This window comes from Bos javanicus, chromosome 14 (assembly GCF_032452875.1).
Source record: "Bos javanicus breed banteng chromosome 14, ARS-OSU_banteng_1.0, whole genome shotgun sequence".
In the NCBI taxonomy this organism is placed as follows: Eukaryota; Metazoa; Chordata; class Mammalia; order Artiodactyla; family Bovidae; genus Bos; species Bos javanicus.
This window is the reverse complement of record NC_083881.1, coordinates 41,970,399-41,988,479: the sequence shown is the minus strand read 5'-3', so window position 1 is coordinate 41,988,479 and position 18,081 is coordinate 41,970,399. Positions and strand designations below refer to the sequence as shown.

The 18,081-nt window shown below is 36.6% G+C and overlaps 1 protein-coding gene and 1 long non-coding RNA gene across 2 annotated transcripts in view; one reads left to right on the top strand and one right to left on the bottom strand.

Moving 5' to 3' along the window:
- LOC133260561 (uncharacterized) overlaps positions 1–9,391 on the top strand; it is a 55,944-nt gene extending 46,553 nt beyond the window's left edge. The window contains exon 4 of the long non-coding RNA XR_009740861.1: positions 8,709–9,391. This is a non-coding gene — a long non-coding RNA (uncharacterized LOC133260561). The remainder of the gene's footprint in view (positions 1–8,708) is intronic.
- On the bottom strand, positions 4,184–17,741 carry PKIA (cAMP-dependent protein kinase inhibitor alpha). Its single transcript, XM_061439054.1, has 3 exons — positions 17,635–17,741; positions 9,390–9,567; positions 4,184–5,631 (listed from the first exon to the last, which is right to left on the bottom strand). Exons 1-3 carry the CDS (start codon positions 17,734–17,736, stop codon positions 5,552–5,554), a joined length of 360 nt encoding a protein of 119 aa, XP_061295038.1. The 5' UTR covers positions 17,737–17,741; the 3' UTR covers positions 4,184–5,551.
- Positions 17,742–18,081: the final 340 nt, after the last annotated feature.

Sequence of the window (18,081 nt, the reverse complement as noted above, 5' to 3'; positions counted from 1 at the left end):
AACCTGGTGGACAAAACAGACTTTTTCTTGGGATATGTAGATTTTATCCTCAAGAAGACTTGTATTATATAGCTATACTGTGCCATGCTAATATCAATCAAAATTATAAAATCATTAATTTTCATTTTAGGTGAAGCTTGAGACATCTGTAACAACATCACTTTTTAATTTTCACTGTCCAGGGCTTCTTTGACCATTACCGAGAGGTCAGATGTCATTAGTAATGAAAAAAAAAAAAATGAGCTGGAAGTCAAACTGCAGGAGAATAAGAAATGAGGAGAAGCATGAAAACAGGGAATGTAGATTGTTATTTTAGGAAGCAAGCAGTGAAGGAAAGAGAACTTGAGAACCTGAGCACATTTGTGGAAAAGGGTAAAGTCGGTGAAAAGGATAACTAACAGACCTCCTGTTAAGGTCGAAAGAAAGAAAATGGTTTTAAAACTTCAGATGAAGGAATAATCTTAGCAAATGGTAAACTTCCTCTGTTCCCAGGGACAGGAATAAAGAGCTGTGCAGCACTCTGTCTAAACTGAGGTTGCAAACAATGAACAAACATTGTTATAAACTTTTCAGTCATCTAGAAGACAAGCAGAGAGAAGGGAGATGGTTTGGTTGTGGTGGATTGGACAGGAGAGAGAGACTAAGACAAGAAAGCAAGGGAAATTGAAAACATTGAAGAGAAAGATTGCCAGGGATTCCAGGCTAAGAGTTGCTGACAAAATATCTATCTTGATATGATCAGAAAGTAGATGTGGTACAAATTAGAAAGATAATGAGTGATAGTCAGATCCTTGTTAATTACAACTTTACAATGAGAGATGGCCAGGACCCCAAACCCCCATATCCTGGACTGCTGCTGCTGCTAAGTTGCTTCAGTCGTGTCCAACTCTGTGCGACCCCATAGACGGCAGCCCACCAGGCTCCTCTGTCCATGGGATTTTACAGGCAAGAGTACTGGAGTGGGGTGCCATTGCCTTCTCCGATATCCTGGACTATGCTATGCTATGCTAAGTCGCTTCAGTCGTGTCCGACTGTGTGTGACCCCATAGATGGCAGCCACCAGACTACCCCGTCCCTGGGATTCTCCAGGCAAGAACACTGGAGTGGGTTGCCATTTCCTTCTCCAATGCATTAAAGTGAAAAGTGAAAGCGAAGTCGCTCAGTCATATCTGACTCTTAGCGACCCCATGGACTACAGCCTACCAGGCTCCTCCATCCATGGAATTTTCCAGGCAAAAGTACTGGACTAGACAGATGCAAAACATTTACAAGAGACACGAGAGACTAACGCAAACCGGTTGCATTGTTTGCTAGTATTTTGTCCCAAATTCCTATGTAGTTATTTTATCCTGGTGACCTGAGTAAGAAGAACTTAAAGATACACACCCTTTACTGCCTTTGGCTTATATCTTTGCCTGAATTCAGGCTGAGTGCTATTTGGTGCTTGTTTTCTCCTAAGCCCTGCCCTGGTCTCTGTATGTGGGAAAAATACTTTGAAAAGAAAGCAACACTAAGATAAGAGTTATACTTTTTGCTCTTCTATCCTGTTATCCATAATATAGTAAAACCCTATGTGTCTGTGAGCATTCTTTCTTCCTTCTTGTTGATTCATTTTAGTTTTTCAGTGAACAGGGTGGGTTCATCAGAAAACCTTGAACTTCTTCTAGATAAGTGGTTCTTAAAGTGTGGAGGTGGGGGTGGGAGGGAAGGAAAAAGATATGAAACTCTCACAGGGAATGTTTCCAAGGAGAAGAAGGTATTTGTGCATAAATGTATCTGCGTGTGTGCAGAGAGGAGGGAGCCCTGTAAAAACTTAAAGAAGATTCTGAAAAACATCTGTGTTTATTTTGATTGAAAACCACTGTCCTGCAGGTGAGCAAGTAAGAAGACAGCAGTGCTGTTGGAGTTCAATATTTGGAGAGGTGGGATGTCTCTGATAGGTGATGAAGTCCAGGAAGTGGGCTACCAGCACGGGATGCAGGTGAACGTTATTGGCGTAGAGGCCAGGAAAAGTGGGGCTGGAATGCTGGGTACGTCCGCCATAGGATGACTGAGCTTTGGCCTTCTCCTCTGTCACCCGCAGCACTTTCCGGAGCATCGTGTACATAATGTGTGTTCAATAAATACTCTTAATAGACTGCGTACATTTCAGAAAAATGTATTATTTTTAATATCAAGTATGTGAGCATGCAACATCGCTAAATACAAAAGTCATACAAGCTCACAAATGACTTCAGAGACTGCCACTCATAATTAAAGAACAGTTTAGGGCCTATTAAGACATCATAAACATAGTTCCTTTCCTGTTTTCACTTGATGATTAGACATTTCCACCCTATTACTAGTGACTTCAGTCAGAAACCACTGCCTGCAGTTACATTTCTTTACCTCTTATTGCTTCTCCAGAGAGAACAATATCATTTATGTTCTAAACCAGTGCATTTCCACTGTGTCTGAGTAAGACACAGGTGTAGAGCATTTACTGTGCACAGCTCTAGGGGTGCTACCTAAAAATTGGAGGTTTCCTGCCTCTTATCTGCTGAAAAACATTTCTATGAATTTATGATATCAATATGTCAGCACAGGATGCTTAAAACTGACAAAGGGTAAATTTGAAAAGTTTACACCTGTTGCACATCAGTTGAAAACCGGAAATTTTCACATTTCTAGTTAAACAAAATGAGTAGCATGGAACATAAAAAATCTACACCATGCTAAGTTAGCAGACTTTATTTCAGAAAAAATGTCTTTTGGGAAGAATAACTCAAAAAATGTTTTAATTAAATTTATTATTATTTTTTAAAAATACAATTGCTATTCACATCTATGTTATTGCTCATCTAGGTAACCTTGAGAAAAACAAATGCCTTTTCAGGACTATTTCCTCTTCTAAAATATGAAGATGGATCTGGTCCACCCCTAAAAGTTCCCTTCCAGATAAATATGCTCTGTGACTGGCTTCAGATTTATGGCATGTGTAGTTGAAAACTCTCAGGAGTTAAACACAGGTTCAATTTTTATTTCATCATTTATTAGCTTTTTAAGCTTGTAAAACTTATACCTTATTCAATCTTAATTTCCTGATTTGTGAAATGGAATAATAGTACCTCTTTAACTGAATTGTTTGAGGATTAAATGGGAGAATATGTGCTGTGAAGTGAATAGCATAAAATCAGTTGGTTAACAGGCATTCAATGTGTATTATCAGATCAATGTCTTAGTTTTCTACTCTTTCCTTCTTTCCCTATTCTTTCCTTAAAGTATCAATTCCATGTATATTATTGACTTTCAAGTAAAAGATATTATGGTAAAACTTGGAAGATCATATGAACTTTTGCTGAGCAACGTTTTAGGATGTGAATCTTTTGGTAATTTTCTGGCTTGGGAATATAGGGGTTTTTTTCTGGGTTTGAATATAGCATACAAAGTAGCAGTAAGAGGTCAAAAATAATTCAAAAGCTCCATATGACTTCACAATTTAGCAACTATAGATATTCAAAGACAAGCATGATACCACATGCATTAATAATAATATATCACACAGGAATAGAAATCCTCCACATATACTCAGCACTAGTCCTAAACTTTACAAAATCACATGAAATCAATTTTGGAATTCCACAATTTTAAGGATGGAGAGAACTTTACCTACATTCACAAAAAATCTATGAGTATAATAAATAAGGATACTGTAAAAGTGATTGTATGGGTTGAATGTGTTAAACGGACTACCAGAAATTGTCTACAATAGCTTCAGGAGCTTCTTTTCCCACTTGTGAGTGTAAAATAGGTGGATGTGCTTGAATATTAACTGGATATTTTGGATCCTATTGGGTTAAGCAGAAGGAAGTACTCTAAAATTTAATCTTTCCTATTTTCTCAAAGACTTACACTGTTAATTTTTTTTTACTATATGCTTGAGGACCAAGTGATATCCATGTCCCTATCCCACTCATTCAGAAAGTACTGTAGAGAGATGAGGGCAAACTTACCTTGCATCCTTCATGTAACTACAAAGGAGGGCTGAGTTCCTGGTGTATCCAGGTAGATTACCCATTGAAAAGCTGCTTAAACTATTTCATATGGAATGGTATCTAAGACCTTGAGGACAGTTAAGTGGGTCTTTATTGTAAAGGTCTTCCTTTTGCCTGCTATGTGTCCAGTAATTCATGAGCCATTGGCATATCACTGGTGCCTTATTTATTACCACTGAGAAATGATTGCATAATACTGACCAGAGGGATTACACAGCTCATAGAAACTTTCCATTTAAGAAACATGATGTCAAAACACAGCAGAGGCCATCAACAGTATTAATAAGGATTTTGTCAGCTTCTAATGATGATGATTATTGTATCAGAATGCAATTCACACTAATTATTAGTAAAAGTTTACAAACATTAAAAAGTGCATAATAACATTTGGATCTGATAGGGCTGAAAAAAGACATGAAAAATACAACACAAGGGCTTTACTTTTGTGATTGGTGTCCACAGGATTGCAAGGTCATTTTCTCCATGTTTTTCAGCTCCATGGAGATAAGCTGTCCTCCAAATGTTAGTAGTATCATACAGCACTGTAAGAAATTTGATTCCAGAGAAGAAACTTATTTCCAGTGCTTAGTATTTTTTCTATTCTCGTTCCCATATCCCCAGTTCTCAAAAATTCTCACAATTTGAAATAAAAATATTAGTCAGAAAAAGTTCTCCATTTGGGAATAAGACAAAATTTGCAGACTGAACTCTGGTCTGTGCAGACACCAAACAGACTGAATTCAGGTAATATTCACATTAATGGATATTTTCAAATGTCTGTATAATAAGCAAAGGAGTCCTGATGAATCTGTTAGACTTAATTCATCAGCAGTGAATTGAGGGGACAGATTGTTTTAAAAAAAAGTGTGTCCTATCTTGTGTACACCACCACGCTATGGAGCAGAATTTTTAGGCAGCCCTTTAAAAAATGAGTGGTATAAAAATTCACAGTAATGTGCATCATTTTTGTTTTTCATAAGCAATCGGAGAAGGGGGGCAGTGCTGAGCATCTATATTGTACAATACAAAACAGTGTAAATAACAAAGCAGGAACACACAGATACATAATGCTAAAAACAGTACTTTCTGGATGGTTCTTTTACTGGGTGAATACTCAGGCCAGAGATATTTAAACTCTGGGGTTCAACCAACCCTTTGCTATTAGACACAATTAAATCCTCTGACATTGTGAGGGGCCAGATGCTACAGGAAGAATCATCATCTAGATCACTGCTACTCTCTACAAGCATTTCATCATATGGTCAGGTGAAAGGATCCATACAAAAATGACATCCAAACACAAGCCACATGATTTCAACCATTGCTAATGCCAGAGGTAGAGAAAAGTCTGTCTGCAGCCACAGCCTCTGCCCCCACTTTTAACAGAACAAGCAGGTTCCTGCAAAGCAGTACAGCCATTTTCTTCTTCCCCTTTTCACTCTTGGACATAAATGCATTCCAGCCAGGCCTGGAGATTGGAGACATCGTCAGGTGTTGAAGAAGGTCAAAGTGGAGTGTTAACTTTCAGATTTTGCTGCTTCTCCCTGGGCTTCCCCACTTTGTTCTGTTGAATTTCGCTGTGCATCTTCTTCCCCTTCTGTTAGAGACATAAACAAGGATAAAGGCAAAATAAAAATGACTGCTTTTATTTACTGACTCTCAACATACCTTTTTGGAAATTTTAGAAATCCTCTATTCTGAAATCCTCATACAAAGTACATTTTCTTAGTAATCAACGCCCCATTAAGAAAACAGCTTATGACTTCCCATAGGACTTAGCCACTGGTGGCTCAGTGGCTAAGACTCCATGCTCCCAATGCAGGGGGCTCGGGTTCAATTCCTGGTCCAATCCCTGGGCATGTGGCAACTAAAGATCCCACATGCCTCAATTAAGACCTGGCACAGCCAAAATATACAAATAAATAAATAAATATTAAAAAGAAAGAAAACAGCTTAAATGTTTTCAGTGCCAGTGCTAAGCCGCTTCAGTCATGTCCAACTGCGATCCCATGGACTGTAGCCCACAATCCTCCTCTGTCCATGGATTCTCCAGGCAAGAATACCGGAGTGGGTTGCCATACCCTCCTCCAGGGGATCTTCCCAACCCAGGGATTGAACCCATTTCTCTTACGTCTCCTGGATTAGCAGGCAAGTTCTTTACCACTAGCGCCACCTCAGAACCCCTAAATGTTTCAAGGGCAGACTAATTCTGGTTCTGGAAGAGTGTGACTCAAAAAGGCAAAAAATAACTGAGTTTTTAAAGTGATTAGTGATGCTCTATGCTTTTGATAAATAGCTGGGAAATCTCATGGCTAGGTCATGGCATGGCACTTGTAATTTCGCTGGTTACAGAAATCAAATGTGTCTTTAGGCAGAAATAAGAAGTGGGGAACAAGCTTACCTTTTGATGCTTGACTGTCTTATTTTAAGAAATATTTTTAAATTGTGTTTTATATTATTTTGAACACATGATGATAACCTAGCTGACTTCTCAGAGGTTTAATTAATTTAAATTAAAAACAACAGTGGAAGGACATCATGTCAGGTGGTTACCCCCTAGTTGCATAGTTATGATGGCCTCTGGCCTGCCCTGATGGAACTTATGTACAAATCCAATAAAACCACCTTCATAATTGCACCCTTAGCAACAATCTAAACACCAAAATGAAAAAATGCTTTCTCCTCATATTGGGTTACCTTAATGGGTGCAAGCTGCAGGCAATTCTTGATTCAAAGATTTAAATATTTACACGTGTTTACTAAGTAACCATGGCTTAGCAGACAAAATATTTGGAGGTCTTGCAAATTTTTACTAAGAATTTATTAGCCTAACTCAAATTCATAGAGGTAAGTAGGCTGTCCATTATTTAGCTGGAAACATTGAGGGCAATTTCTCCTTTATGCTTAACAAGTACATATAAGACACCTCACCATACACCATACTTTGTGCTGTGCCTAGTCGCTCAGTCGTGTACGACTCTTTGAAACCTCATTAGCCCGCCATGCTCCTCTATTCATGGCATTCTCTGGACAGGAATACTGGAGTGGGTAGCCATTCCCTTCTCCAAGGGATCTTCTGACCCAGGGATGGAACCCAGTCTTCTGAATTGCAGGCGGCTTCTCTCTACTGTCTGAGGCACCAGGGAAGCCCACACCATACTTTAGGGAAATTTAAAGCAGTTTTTCCACATAAAAATCATATTCTGTTCTAAAGGAGTTTCAAAAATATGACACATTATATAGAATGTTCATGTACTATATTCATTATTAGAGCAATGAGGAAGCCCCCAAGGTATGCAGATAGCCGAACCTGAGATGTGTAGATTAGCATATGAAATAAGAACTTGATAAACAGGAGAAGCTCTTGGCAACCAAAAGAAAGAAGTCATATTAGGGAGGATGCAAGACAGTAGAATATTAAAGATGAAAGTGACTGCATAAATACAAGATGAGGATCTTGACTCCATGGGGCTTGGGACTTTCTGGGTATCCAGGGACACTTCTCAGGGCTCAGCATAATGCTGCAGACACAGAGCTGTGGCTAAATAGATGCTTGTTAACAAATCAAGATAAACATGAGACAATAATATTGTTGAACACAAACTTAAAAAGAAGCCGAAATATTCAGGAACTACAGAGGAAGTCCCATACTATTCTCAGCTAGTGTTATTTAATTTGTCACCGTACAACTGTCATTTTTAAAATATTTTAGACTTTTGGTCATAGTTATTATTTTTAGGTCTTTGTATTTAGAATAACAAAGTCAGTGCTATTTATACTTTGCCTTAATCTGGACTTTGTGATTTTTAAGAGAAACAAAATTCTTTCAGAGCCCACTGAATTGCAATTAACATGTAGAAATATTTTAACATCTGGAAGCATAAAGATTTCTGAGTTATTTTAAATTATTAATATTCAATTATAGTATATTAACATCAAATACAAATGTATTTATGTATATAAAATTTCGACTTATTTAAATTTTAACATAATGTATATTGAGACTATAATCTCTGGTATAAGAAAGGTCTTGTGGCTAATGGGTCTTAATTTCAGTGAAAACAACAACAAAAATAAATTACACTATGAATAAAAATATCCTCATGTTAAGAATGGCTAAATTAATGTAGATTATTCAAAATAGAATATTTATATAGAATACAAATTTAATGAAAAAGATTAACAAATTCTCAAAGATTGATGGAAAAAATATATCTACTTCTTTATGCCACCAAATTGGAATGATTCCCTACAGGCTTTCTCAGAGTTAGCAGTTAATTTTAAAAATTAACTCCCAGTAGTAAAGATAGAGAAACAATGAAAACTAAAATATACTTCAGTCTGTGTGCTCCATAGAAGTGATTGTTACGGTTTTATTTTCAACCTGAATTTGAAAAGACCAAGGTATAACTTGCTGACCTGTAATCACTGAATAAAGTTCTGTCCCTAAGCATTTTAAGATAATGTTGCCGAGCTATTTCATTCATATGTGTATATTCTGACTCAGTTTTCCAATACTATAACTGGAAGGCTTTGCATAAAAATTCTAATAGCATAGAAGTTACAACAACAATATCAAGTTGTTATCACGAGTCAGAAATTGATCAGTGGTTCCTTAATCATGAACTGCATTTTACTTTAAAAGATTTTTTGCACAATTTTTTTTTTTTTCAGAGAAATACATTCAGCGTTGATACTTGCAAAAGCTATGGATGGAAGAACTATCAGGGGATTCAGAAGTATTTTGACATGTCAAACTTGTTTTACTTTTTCATTGGTAAAGTTAGATTTGGTGGATAGGACTTTGGGGCCCAATAATATGACAGCTTTTCAAACTCAGTCTATAATTCAAGGAAAACCAAAAGAACTTCTTACCTAAAACTTGTTTATGTAACCAACTATTTTACTTCCATTCTCAACAAAAATGGTCCTGGAGACCCTTTTATTTTGAAATGGTTCTTGAAATTGAGGTCTGTCAGACTCACCTGTGAATCTTGTTAAACATCTATGTTGTTAAATGTTAGAGGTGGCCAGTATTGTCCTAGCTCCAGCTTTGTTAAATGTTCTTCATAAGATATTTAAGAGCTTTTATAGAGATGAGGATTTTTAAAAAAACTCATGTGTTTCATTGATTGCATTAGTAAAATCAGATTAAGGCCTCTGCATCTGTGTAAGAAACTGTATAGCAGAGTGGGCGTGATAAAGAGATTAGTACCTGCCTCTTACCTTACCTTATATATAAAACTGTTTATGACTCTATTAGGTTACTTCCAAAGGTGTTTTTTTTTCATGCCTTAATCCTGCTTAGTGAAATGCAGCAAATCACTCCATTTTCACAGACGTCAAACAACTCACCTGTCTTGTTGATATCAAGACCTGCTAATTTCAAGGCTAATTCATTGCTGTTGCCACTTGCAGAGGAAACCAGGATATCATGTATTGCATTTCTTCTACCCGTTCTTCCTGAAGCAATAAAATCTGCATATGTAGTTTCCACATCAGTCATTGCTAACAAATATCCACATAGCAGGGGCTAAAAAAAGAGAAAAATTGATAGGTAAATGTAATGGTGGACAATGGTAAACACTAAAAACACTTCTTAATTTACTAGCCTATAATATGAGTATGAAATAACTGTCTTGCTTACATGTCTACAAAGCAAGTAATACTTTGATTACTGATAGTCAGGGAACGGTTTCTGTGAAGAGCCTGATAGTAACTATTCTAGGTGTGGAGAGTACATAGTCTTTATCCAACTACTCAACTCTGTGGTTGTAATGCAAAAGCAGTCAGAAAGAATACATTAAATAAAAGTAATAAACAAACTGTATTTATAAAAATAGGCCTACGGCTAGATTTGGCCTGCATGCCATAGTTTGTGCCGCTGGAGTAGGAAACGGCAACCCACTCCAGTATTCTTGCCTGGAAAATCCCATGGAAAGTGGAGCCTGGTGTGCTACAGTCCATGGGGTCACAAACAGTTGGATACACTGAGCAACTGAGCACACAGTTTGTGGACACCTGGTTTAGATCATAAAATTCTCCTTCTCTAACATCATTTTAGTCAGTCTTCAGCCCCAGAGAGGAGAACTTGAGATCAGTAGCATACTAAGGTGGTGGGAGTGAAGTGGAAGGGTTCCATCCTAGAGGTAAGTAGTAAGCAAGGGTGTTGCTTGCAGAGAATCTAAGAGCAATAACAAGACTGGCCAAAATCCAGTTTGCTTTTTATTATCACCAGGCACCAGCAATGCTAAACTACACCAATGATCAAATATTTCTCCCACTCAGTACAGGAGGATAGCTCCCTCGTTGCCCCCTTGGTAAGCCGTTCCTTGAGAAGAAGAATAATCTTTCTTGATCAAATCTTTGAAACAAAACCTTCAAATTTAAAAAAGAGTCAATGAAAGTGAGTTTTCCCAAACAGACACGGTAACACACATACTTAAATATTTAATGAAGGAATATTTTCAAAGTAGAATATGAGATACATGTAATTACAAAAGATCACCAATGTTAAGTCTTTAAGTTCATTTTCTATGTTAAAAACCCATATCTTTTCCTGAAGGTCAATGGCAGATGAATATTAAGATATGAATAATGAATTTCTGTTGGATTGATTTTGTTTAAACAGAAATTTAAAATAACACGATTTCTCTCCTACTCCTAGAGATTCAAAGTACATTTGACCACAGTTTAAAAATGCATAACCAATAATCAAGAGAAAGGAAATTTTTCAAAATATATGAAATGCAGAAGAAGCTAAAATTGTGGAACTCATCATGGGCATGCTGAAATAAATAAATGTCACTTTGAAATAAATAGATGCCATTTACAGTGCAGTTCGGGATGGTAGTCAAGCACCTTCCTTAAGACTTAGTTCTTCTTCCGGTGTGTAACTAGAGAGCTATTAATTTAATCTGGGGAAATCTCTCCTGTAAGAGCAAGCTGAAAGATGAAAAAGGGAAGAGCATAATACAAGCTTTGAAATAGGCAATATATGAATACTGCACGTTTTACTGTGACTATATTATGGAAAACATTGGTTTCCAATCACTTGACTATATTTACCATTCTTCTTTATGCCAATGTGATTTAATGGAGATTTAATAAAATCTCCAAATGCTTCTCAGAAGATCCTAGGTTTAGTCCTGGCTTTGCCATTGGGTCATGGAGTGAGAGTCAAAAAAAAAAAATCACTTGACCTCCTGGCCTTCCATTTTCTAATAAGTAAAGCAGGACAGCTGGATGACATAATCATTAGTGACACTTGAAGTGAGAGTTTAAAAAAAATGATCATTCAAAACTCTATCATTTTTAGAATCTTGAATTTGGAATTCCCTTCTGTGACCATTACCACGTTTTTTTTTTTTTTTCTTTTCCCCTTACTCTCAATGAATCTATTCTTCACACTGATCATATCTTTAATTTCTTTAACCTTCTTTCCTTTTAGTTTCCTCTTAGCCCATTGTGGATCAACTGCCCACCACTTCATGCAGTGTCTTATTAGCATCAAGAAGTGCCTTTGCTCTACTGTCACCCTGACGTTCCTAAACATCACCTGGAAAACAGCACGGTGCACTTTCCTTGATCTCATTACTTGATGACTGTTAACAGAAAAAGCCACAAAATTGTGCCAATTGGCTCAACTAAACATTTTTTACTCAATTATTTGTATATGAGTTGTGCAGAAATTCTTTTGTTTCACTGTGGTTGACTCTTCACTATGCTGCTCTCTGTGGGAAGCATTTCAAACCCTTTCTACTCCACACAACCAGATACTACCTGCCTTAAGAGATGACTCTGAATCTTTCTTCTTGGAAAAGATTAGGATATCTGTTACAAGTTCTCTTAATTTTTTTCCTATCTCAAATATATTTCTCTGCAAATCACTATTTTTTTTTCTAGATAAACTAGCTGCTTTCTTTTTTAAGGCATGCTACTGATTCTATGAAAGTAAAAGATGTTTGTTCCTTGGAAGGAAAGCTATGACAAACCTAGATAGCATATCAAAAAGGAGAGATGTCACTTTGCTGACAAAGATCTGTATAGTCAAAGCTATGGTTTTTCTGGTAGTCATGTACAGATGTGAAAGTTGGAACATAAACAAGTTGAGCACTAAAGAATGGATACTTTCTAATGGTGATGCTGGAGAAGACTCTCGGGAGTCCCTTGAACTTCAAGGAGACAAAACAAGTCAATCCTAAAGGAAATCAAACCTGAATAGTCATTGGAAGGATTGATTCTGAAGCTAAAGCTCCAATACTTTGGCCACCTGATGTGAAAAACTGACTCATTGGAAAAGACCCTGATGCTGGGAAAGATTGAAGGCAGGAGAGGAGGGCAACAGAGCATGACATGGCTGGATGGCATCACTGACTCGAGGCTCATGAATTTGAGTAAACTCCAGGAGACAGTGGAGGACAGAGGAACCTGGAGTGCTACGGTCCATGGAGTCACAGAGGCAGACACGACTTAGCGACTGAACAACAATGACAAATTGATTCTATTTCTTATTACCTCAAATAGGACCTTGCTGAATCCATCCCCTACCCACCCCCCCACCCTCAGTAATTTGTGTCTTTTTTCTCTGGATTTCTTCTTTGAGTTTATAAGCATGTTCAAGTGTTACCTTACTTAAAAAACTGAACCAACCATTCAACTCAATACCCTTTCCTCAACCTTCATACATCTCTGCACTACCTTCTTTTTCCTTCATCAAACTTATCAGAAGGGTTCGGCTACTTTTATTTTCTCATTTTTCTTGACCCAACCTTTAGAATTTTTCTATTCCACTGGCCTTTGTATAGGATTATTATTTTTTTTTTTTTACAGAGATTACTTTCTTACAGATCACTAAATGATCTGTATTAACATTAAATAACTGCTTCAAGGTTCTTGTGAGGGTCCATCCTATTTGAACTCTCTGTGACATGATACTGCTAGTTACATTCTCCTCAAAACTATCCCCTAGCACAAATTAAAAGGTATAGGGGCAAAATAGGAATCAGATGTATCTGTATTTGAATCTAGGGTTTCCATTTACTTGTTATGTCATGTCTAATCCCTCTGTACTCAGTTCTTTATTTATAGATATGATAATATACTTAGTTCCCAAGATGATCATGAAAATTTACTTGGATTATGTATCTCAAGAGCCTAACACAGTGTTTGGCACATGATGGAAAAGTGCTGATTAAAAAAGAAAAAAAAACAACAGCTGTCACTTACTTAGCTTTCATACTGTCCTGGTTCCATCCCATTTGACTTTTGTATTCTTTATAGATTTCCCTTTCTAGGGTCATCTTTAGAAATAAGGGCACATTTTGTGGAGATTTAGAGTCAGTCATTGACCTTGTTTACTAACTGACTTGAATAACTCATCTAATTTCAATGCTTCTAATTTCTCACTATGGATAATACAAAAGTATGCATCTTCTATATAGAATGTTCTCCCAAGCTCCTCACACACAAGAGGAACTGGCTGCTGAATAGGGACTTCCACTTGGTTTTGCAAACATTTCAAATTCAATAAAAAAAAGTTAGACAATAATAAAACACACAAATAGAGGAAATCTGCTTCATTAATATACCATGTTGACCATGTGCTATGCTGTGCTTAGTTGCTCAGTCATGTCTGACTTTTTGCTACCCCAATTTTTTAGTTATTTCTTTACTTAATATCCATGTCTAATCATTTGCCAAGTCATGTTGGTTTTTATTTGATGTCACTAATAATTATTCTCTGTAAAACATAAGAAAAACTCTCACCAGGATTAGTGCTGAATTTTCCCATAACCTGGGAAGAACCCACTTCTGGTGCATTAACTTTAACCACTCACTCTCACATTTTGTATGTTACAGAATAATGCATTTATCTTCCCAGATCTTCTCTGATGGTGCATTTGTTCAAGTCTGTTAGTCTGCTTGTTTTTTGGGGTGGGGGAGAGGGCAGCATGCATGGTCTTAATCATCCTGACCAGGAATTGAACCCATGCCCCCTGCATTGGGAGCATAATCTTAACCACTGGACCACCAGGGAAATCCCCAAACTTGCCTATTGAAATGGATTTAGCCATCAAAATTCAGCCAAATCCCATCTTCTCTTTGTTTTCTTTCCCCTATCTCATCAGTTAGTATTCCCATGGGCCCTGATTTGTGCCTGTTTAAGAGCCATGAAATTAAAAGACGCTTACTCCTTGGAAGGAAAGTTATGACCAACCTAGATAGCATACTGAAAAGTAGAGATGTTACTTTGCCAACAAAGGTCCGTCTAGTTAAGGCTATGGTTTTTCCAGTGGTCATGTATGGATGTGAGAGTTGGACTGTGAAGAAAGCTGAGCGCCGAAGAATTGATGCTTTTGAACTGTGGTGTTGGAGAAGACTCTTGAGAGTCCCTTGGACTGCAAGGAGATCCAACCAGTCCATTCTGAAGGAGATCAGCCCTGGGATTTCTTTGGAAGGAATGATGCTAAAGCTGAAACTCCAGTACTTTGGCCACCTCATGCAAAGAGTTGACTCATTGGAAAAAACTCTGATGCTGGGAAGGATTGGGGGCAGGAGGAGAAGGGGACAACAGAGGATGAGATGACTGGATGGCATCACCGACTCAATGGACGTGAGTCTGAGTGAACTCCGGGAGTTGGTGATGGACAGGGAGGCCTGGCGTGCTGCGATTCATGGGGCCGCAAAGAGTCGGACACAACTGAACAACTGAACTGAACTGAAGAGCACTAAAATTCTAACTAGCATTATGGTTAATTCACCTTCTAAACATATCACAAGTTCTGACAAGACAGGAACTGCATTTTGTTAATATTTTAACTGCAAAGTATTCCTAGTAGAGCCGTTAGCACATTATAAGTGCTGAATAAAAGTATGTTGAAAAGAACGAATAATGAAGAAGAAATATATTGATAACCTTTCGTCAGTAGCCACATAGCACATCCCTACTCCTGATGGAACCTAGGTCTTCTGCACTGCAGGCAGATTCTTTATTGTCTGAGCTACCGGGGAAGCCCTACACTAAATTACCAAATTCTAAAACTCTGGAAAGTTTTATAGATGAAAAATCTGAAGACCAGAGAGTTCAAGTTATCTGCCAATTTTCACATAATTAATTGTTTGGAATGAAGGTCTGCAAATTCCCAGTCCACTCTTTCTGTTCTACAAGGTTGCTTGTCTATGGGTAAGCTACGAATTTGGATAGTTTTTGACCTTGAAGTAATTCAGTACCATTAAATATAACAATATTTTCATTACTTACTTAACCACCATTAACAAACATAGTACTTAGTTTCTATGTTACTTTAAAGATGTATAATTGGATATCTTTACAGATATCTTTCTATGGTCATGTTTTGAAATAAGGACACATGCTGTGGAAATTAAGAATCAGTCATTGATCTTCTTATATCCAGAAAATATATCTGATAAAAAGAGTTACAGGAATAAGTTAATCTCACATCCATTGTTATTGTCTTTCATTCTGAGTCTCCTTATGACTTTTTAAAACACAGGCTTTAAAAATAGCACAACCGCTATTATTTCTCATCTAATAACAGTGCTATGAAACAGGCAAAAAATCTTTTTTTTAATTGATCAAAGTAAGTTTCAGGGATGTTAAGTGACTGCTAAATGGAGCACAGAACTATGGCTTAAACCTAGGTCTGTGAGTTTTGCATAAAAAGTATTGTATTCTGCAATAAAGTTCCTTGTTTTTTGTCATTATCATTTTTTCAAATATGCTGCTGCTGCTAAGTCGCTTCAGTCGTGTCCGACTCTGTGCGACCCCATAGAGGGCAGCCCACCAGGCTCCCCCGTCCCTGGGATTCTCCAGGCAAGAATACTGGAGTGGGTTGCCATTTACTTCTCCAAAGCATGAAAGTGAAAGTGAAATTGAAGTCGCTCAGTCGTGTCCGACTCTTAGCGACCCCATGATGCACCCTACCAGGCTCCTCCATCCATGGGATTTAAATATAGACTGTCATAGTAATACTCATGTATGTAGGAGTTTACTTCTAATTCACATTTCTGGTAACAGATTTAACAAGATTTGAAATATCAGAGCGAGACACAAAAAAGTGGTGACATTTTCCATGAGAAGATATGAATTAAAAGGTGTACTATGCTATGATATATATATCTGGGGATGTTAATTCCTAGGGATGGTGGTAATTCTACTTGTAAGAGGGGAGCCAATGACTTAATTTGAATTTTCATTATGGTACTCCTAAAAAAAACGAGCTCATGGAAGAAGAAACAGGGTTATGAGAGATGTATTGATACATGTATATTGTGTTCACATTTGAAATGTGTATGCGTAGTTCTCAATTGGATTGAGTAAAGACAATAATGAGAATTTTAAGAGAGTACTTCTGTAAACTTTTCTTCTCCTTAAGCATTTATGAAATATATTTGCTAGACTGATGTGCATCCAATTATAAACCTCAGAAACTAAGTACTTGGGCATTCAGTTATGGCACCCATTATAATCATTAATATAATAGTTATTATTGTAAAGTAGTATACCACTCTTCTTACATTTTCTTACTCTAGACAATAAACTTATTTTTCACTAAAAAAACAACAGCTGACAAATAATGCGTATGTAAATACATGAAGGAAGAATGTAATTACATTTTGAAATAAGCTATATAGATGCTAGAAACTAGATCTTTTTTTTCCTCTCTCCATGATTACACTTCCTTAGTGAGTTTCCATTAGGTGCTCAAAACAGTAATTTTTACATGCATAGCAGCTATCTTTCCACATCCAACTAAACATTTAGACACAGCTCTTAAATTTATTGAAATGACTACCAGAGACTGGAAATAACTTTTACAGCATTATAATCACTGTATAATGACTTCTTGCTTGCTTAGACATTCTGGGGAAACTGTTGCCAAATGTTTTGTCTGACAGATATTCACCCAAAAATGACAACAAAAAATATCTAATAAGTGTCTGCTGCTGGTAGAAGTTTAACAGAGTAGCAATGAGCACATATTCTGGCCTTATATAAAATAAACTTGGAAAAAAATTTGGAAAATTTACCAAAGGTGGGCCTTGATTCTTCATTAGACCTTCCTGTTTATGTTGCTATAATTAGAATTTTCTAGACATGACAAAATTGTAGTATTTTTGTCATGTCTAGAAAAGATAATATTCTTTTATTTAATATCTATAAAATATAATATGCTTTTTTCTAGTTATACACAAGAGATATTTATACTAATATCCAAAGTCTGATTAGAGAAAGGAAAAGACATTTTATTATTTAAGTATTGTACTGTTTAAAATTAGATTAAATTTTAAAGCATGTCTCTAAATATTGATATCTAAAAATTCAATCAAAACTCATGACTAAAAAATAATCTTGTTTTCTTAAAAAAGTCTCACTCTCCTTTTTTAACAAAGCAAACAGTATATTGGTATTCTAAATTTTATTTTGTCTAATGGATTTCTAAAGTGAGATTATTCACGTTGGACTTTCCCTTATTCGTGCCCTTTATCCTTTTAAATATCATTTACACAAATTGAGAGAATAAACCAGAAGATTTCACCCTACTGGAATTTATAGATTTAAATAGATTGTACTTACGTCTCCTATATTAAACAAATTAAAGCGTCCACACAGATGTATCCTAAGAGAAGTTGGGTCTATGAAGCTGCTTAAATGATTTTTATAGTGACATTGAGTCATGAGCCAAATGGTGACTGGATAACATGCTAATTTTACTCCTGTAAATGGGGACACATGAAATGAGACTCACAGACTTGGAAGAAAGAATGGAGAGAATGTCATCACAGGCACTGAAGTCTTCTAATATAAATGGTATGATTGCTTTTAAAACAGAAGGAAAATACTTCCTATTTATCATTTATAAATGCAATTCCATGACTTCCCAATTGTTACTTTATAAAATAGTGTTAAAATTGTTAAAAGTCCTTGAGTAGTTTACTATGTGCTTAGGGCTTGGTCTATACATTAGTGTTTCTGAAACATTTTGGTCTCAGATATCCATTATATTCTCAAAAATTATTGAGA

What these genes read in the sequence shown, in the direction of transcription:
- PKIA (XM_061439054.1), bottom strand. Translation starts at nt 17,736, where the DNA reads ATGACTCAATGTCACTATAAAAATCATTTAAGCAGCTTCATAGACCCA. An exon ending in ATTTGTTTAATATAGGAGAC is followed by an intron (nt 9,568 to 17,634) that starts GTAAGTACAATC and finishes CTCTTTTTTTAG; the next exon opens with CCCCTGCTATGTGGATATTT. An exon ending in TCTTGATATCAACAAGACAG is followed by an intron (nt 5,632 to 9,389) that starts GTGAGTTGTTTG and finishes TGTCTCTAACAG; the next exon opens with AAGGGGAAGAAGATGCACAG.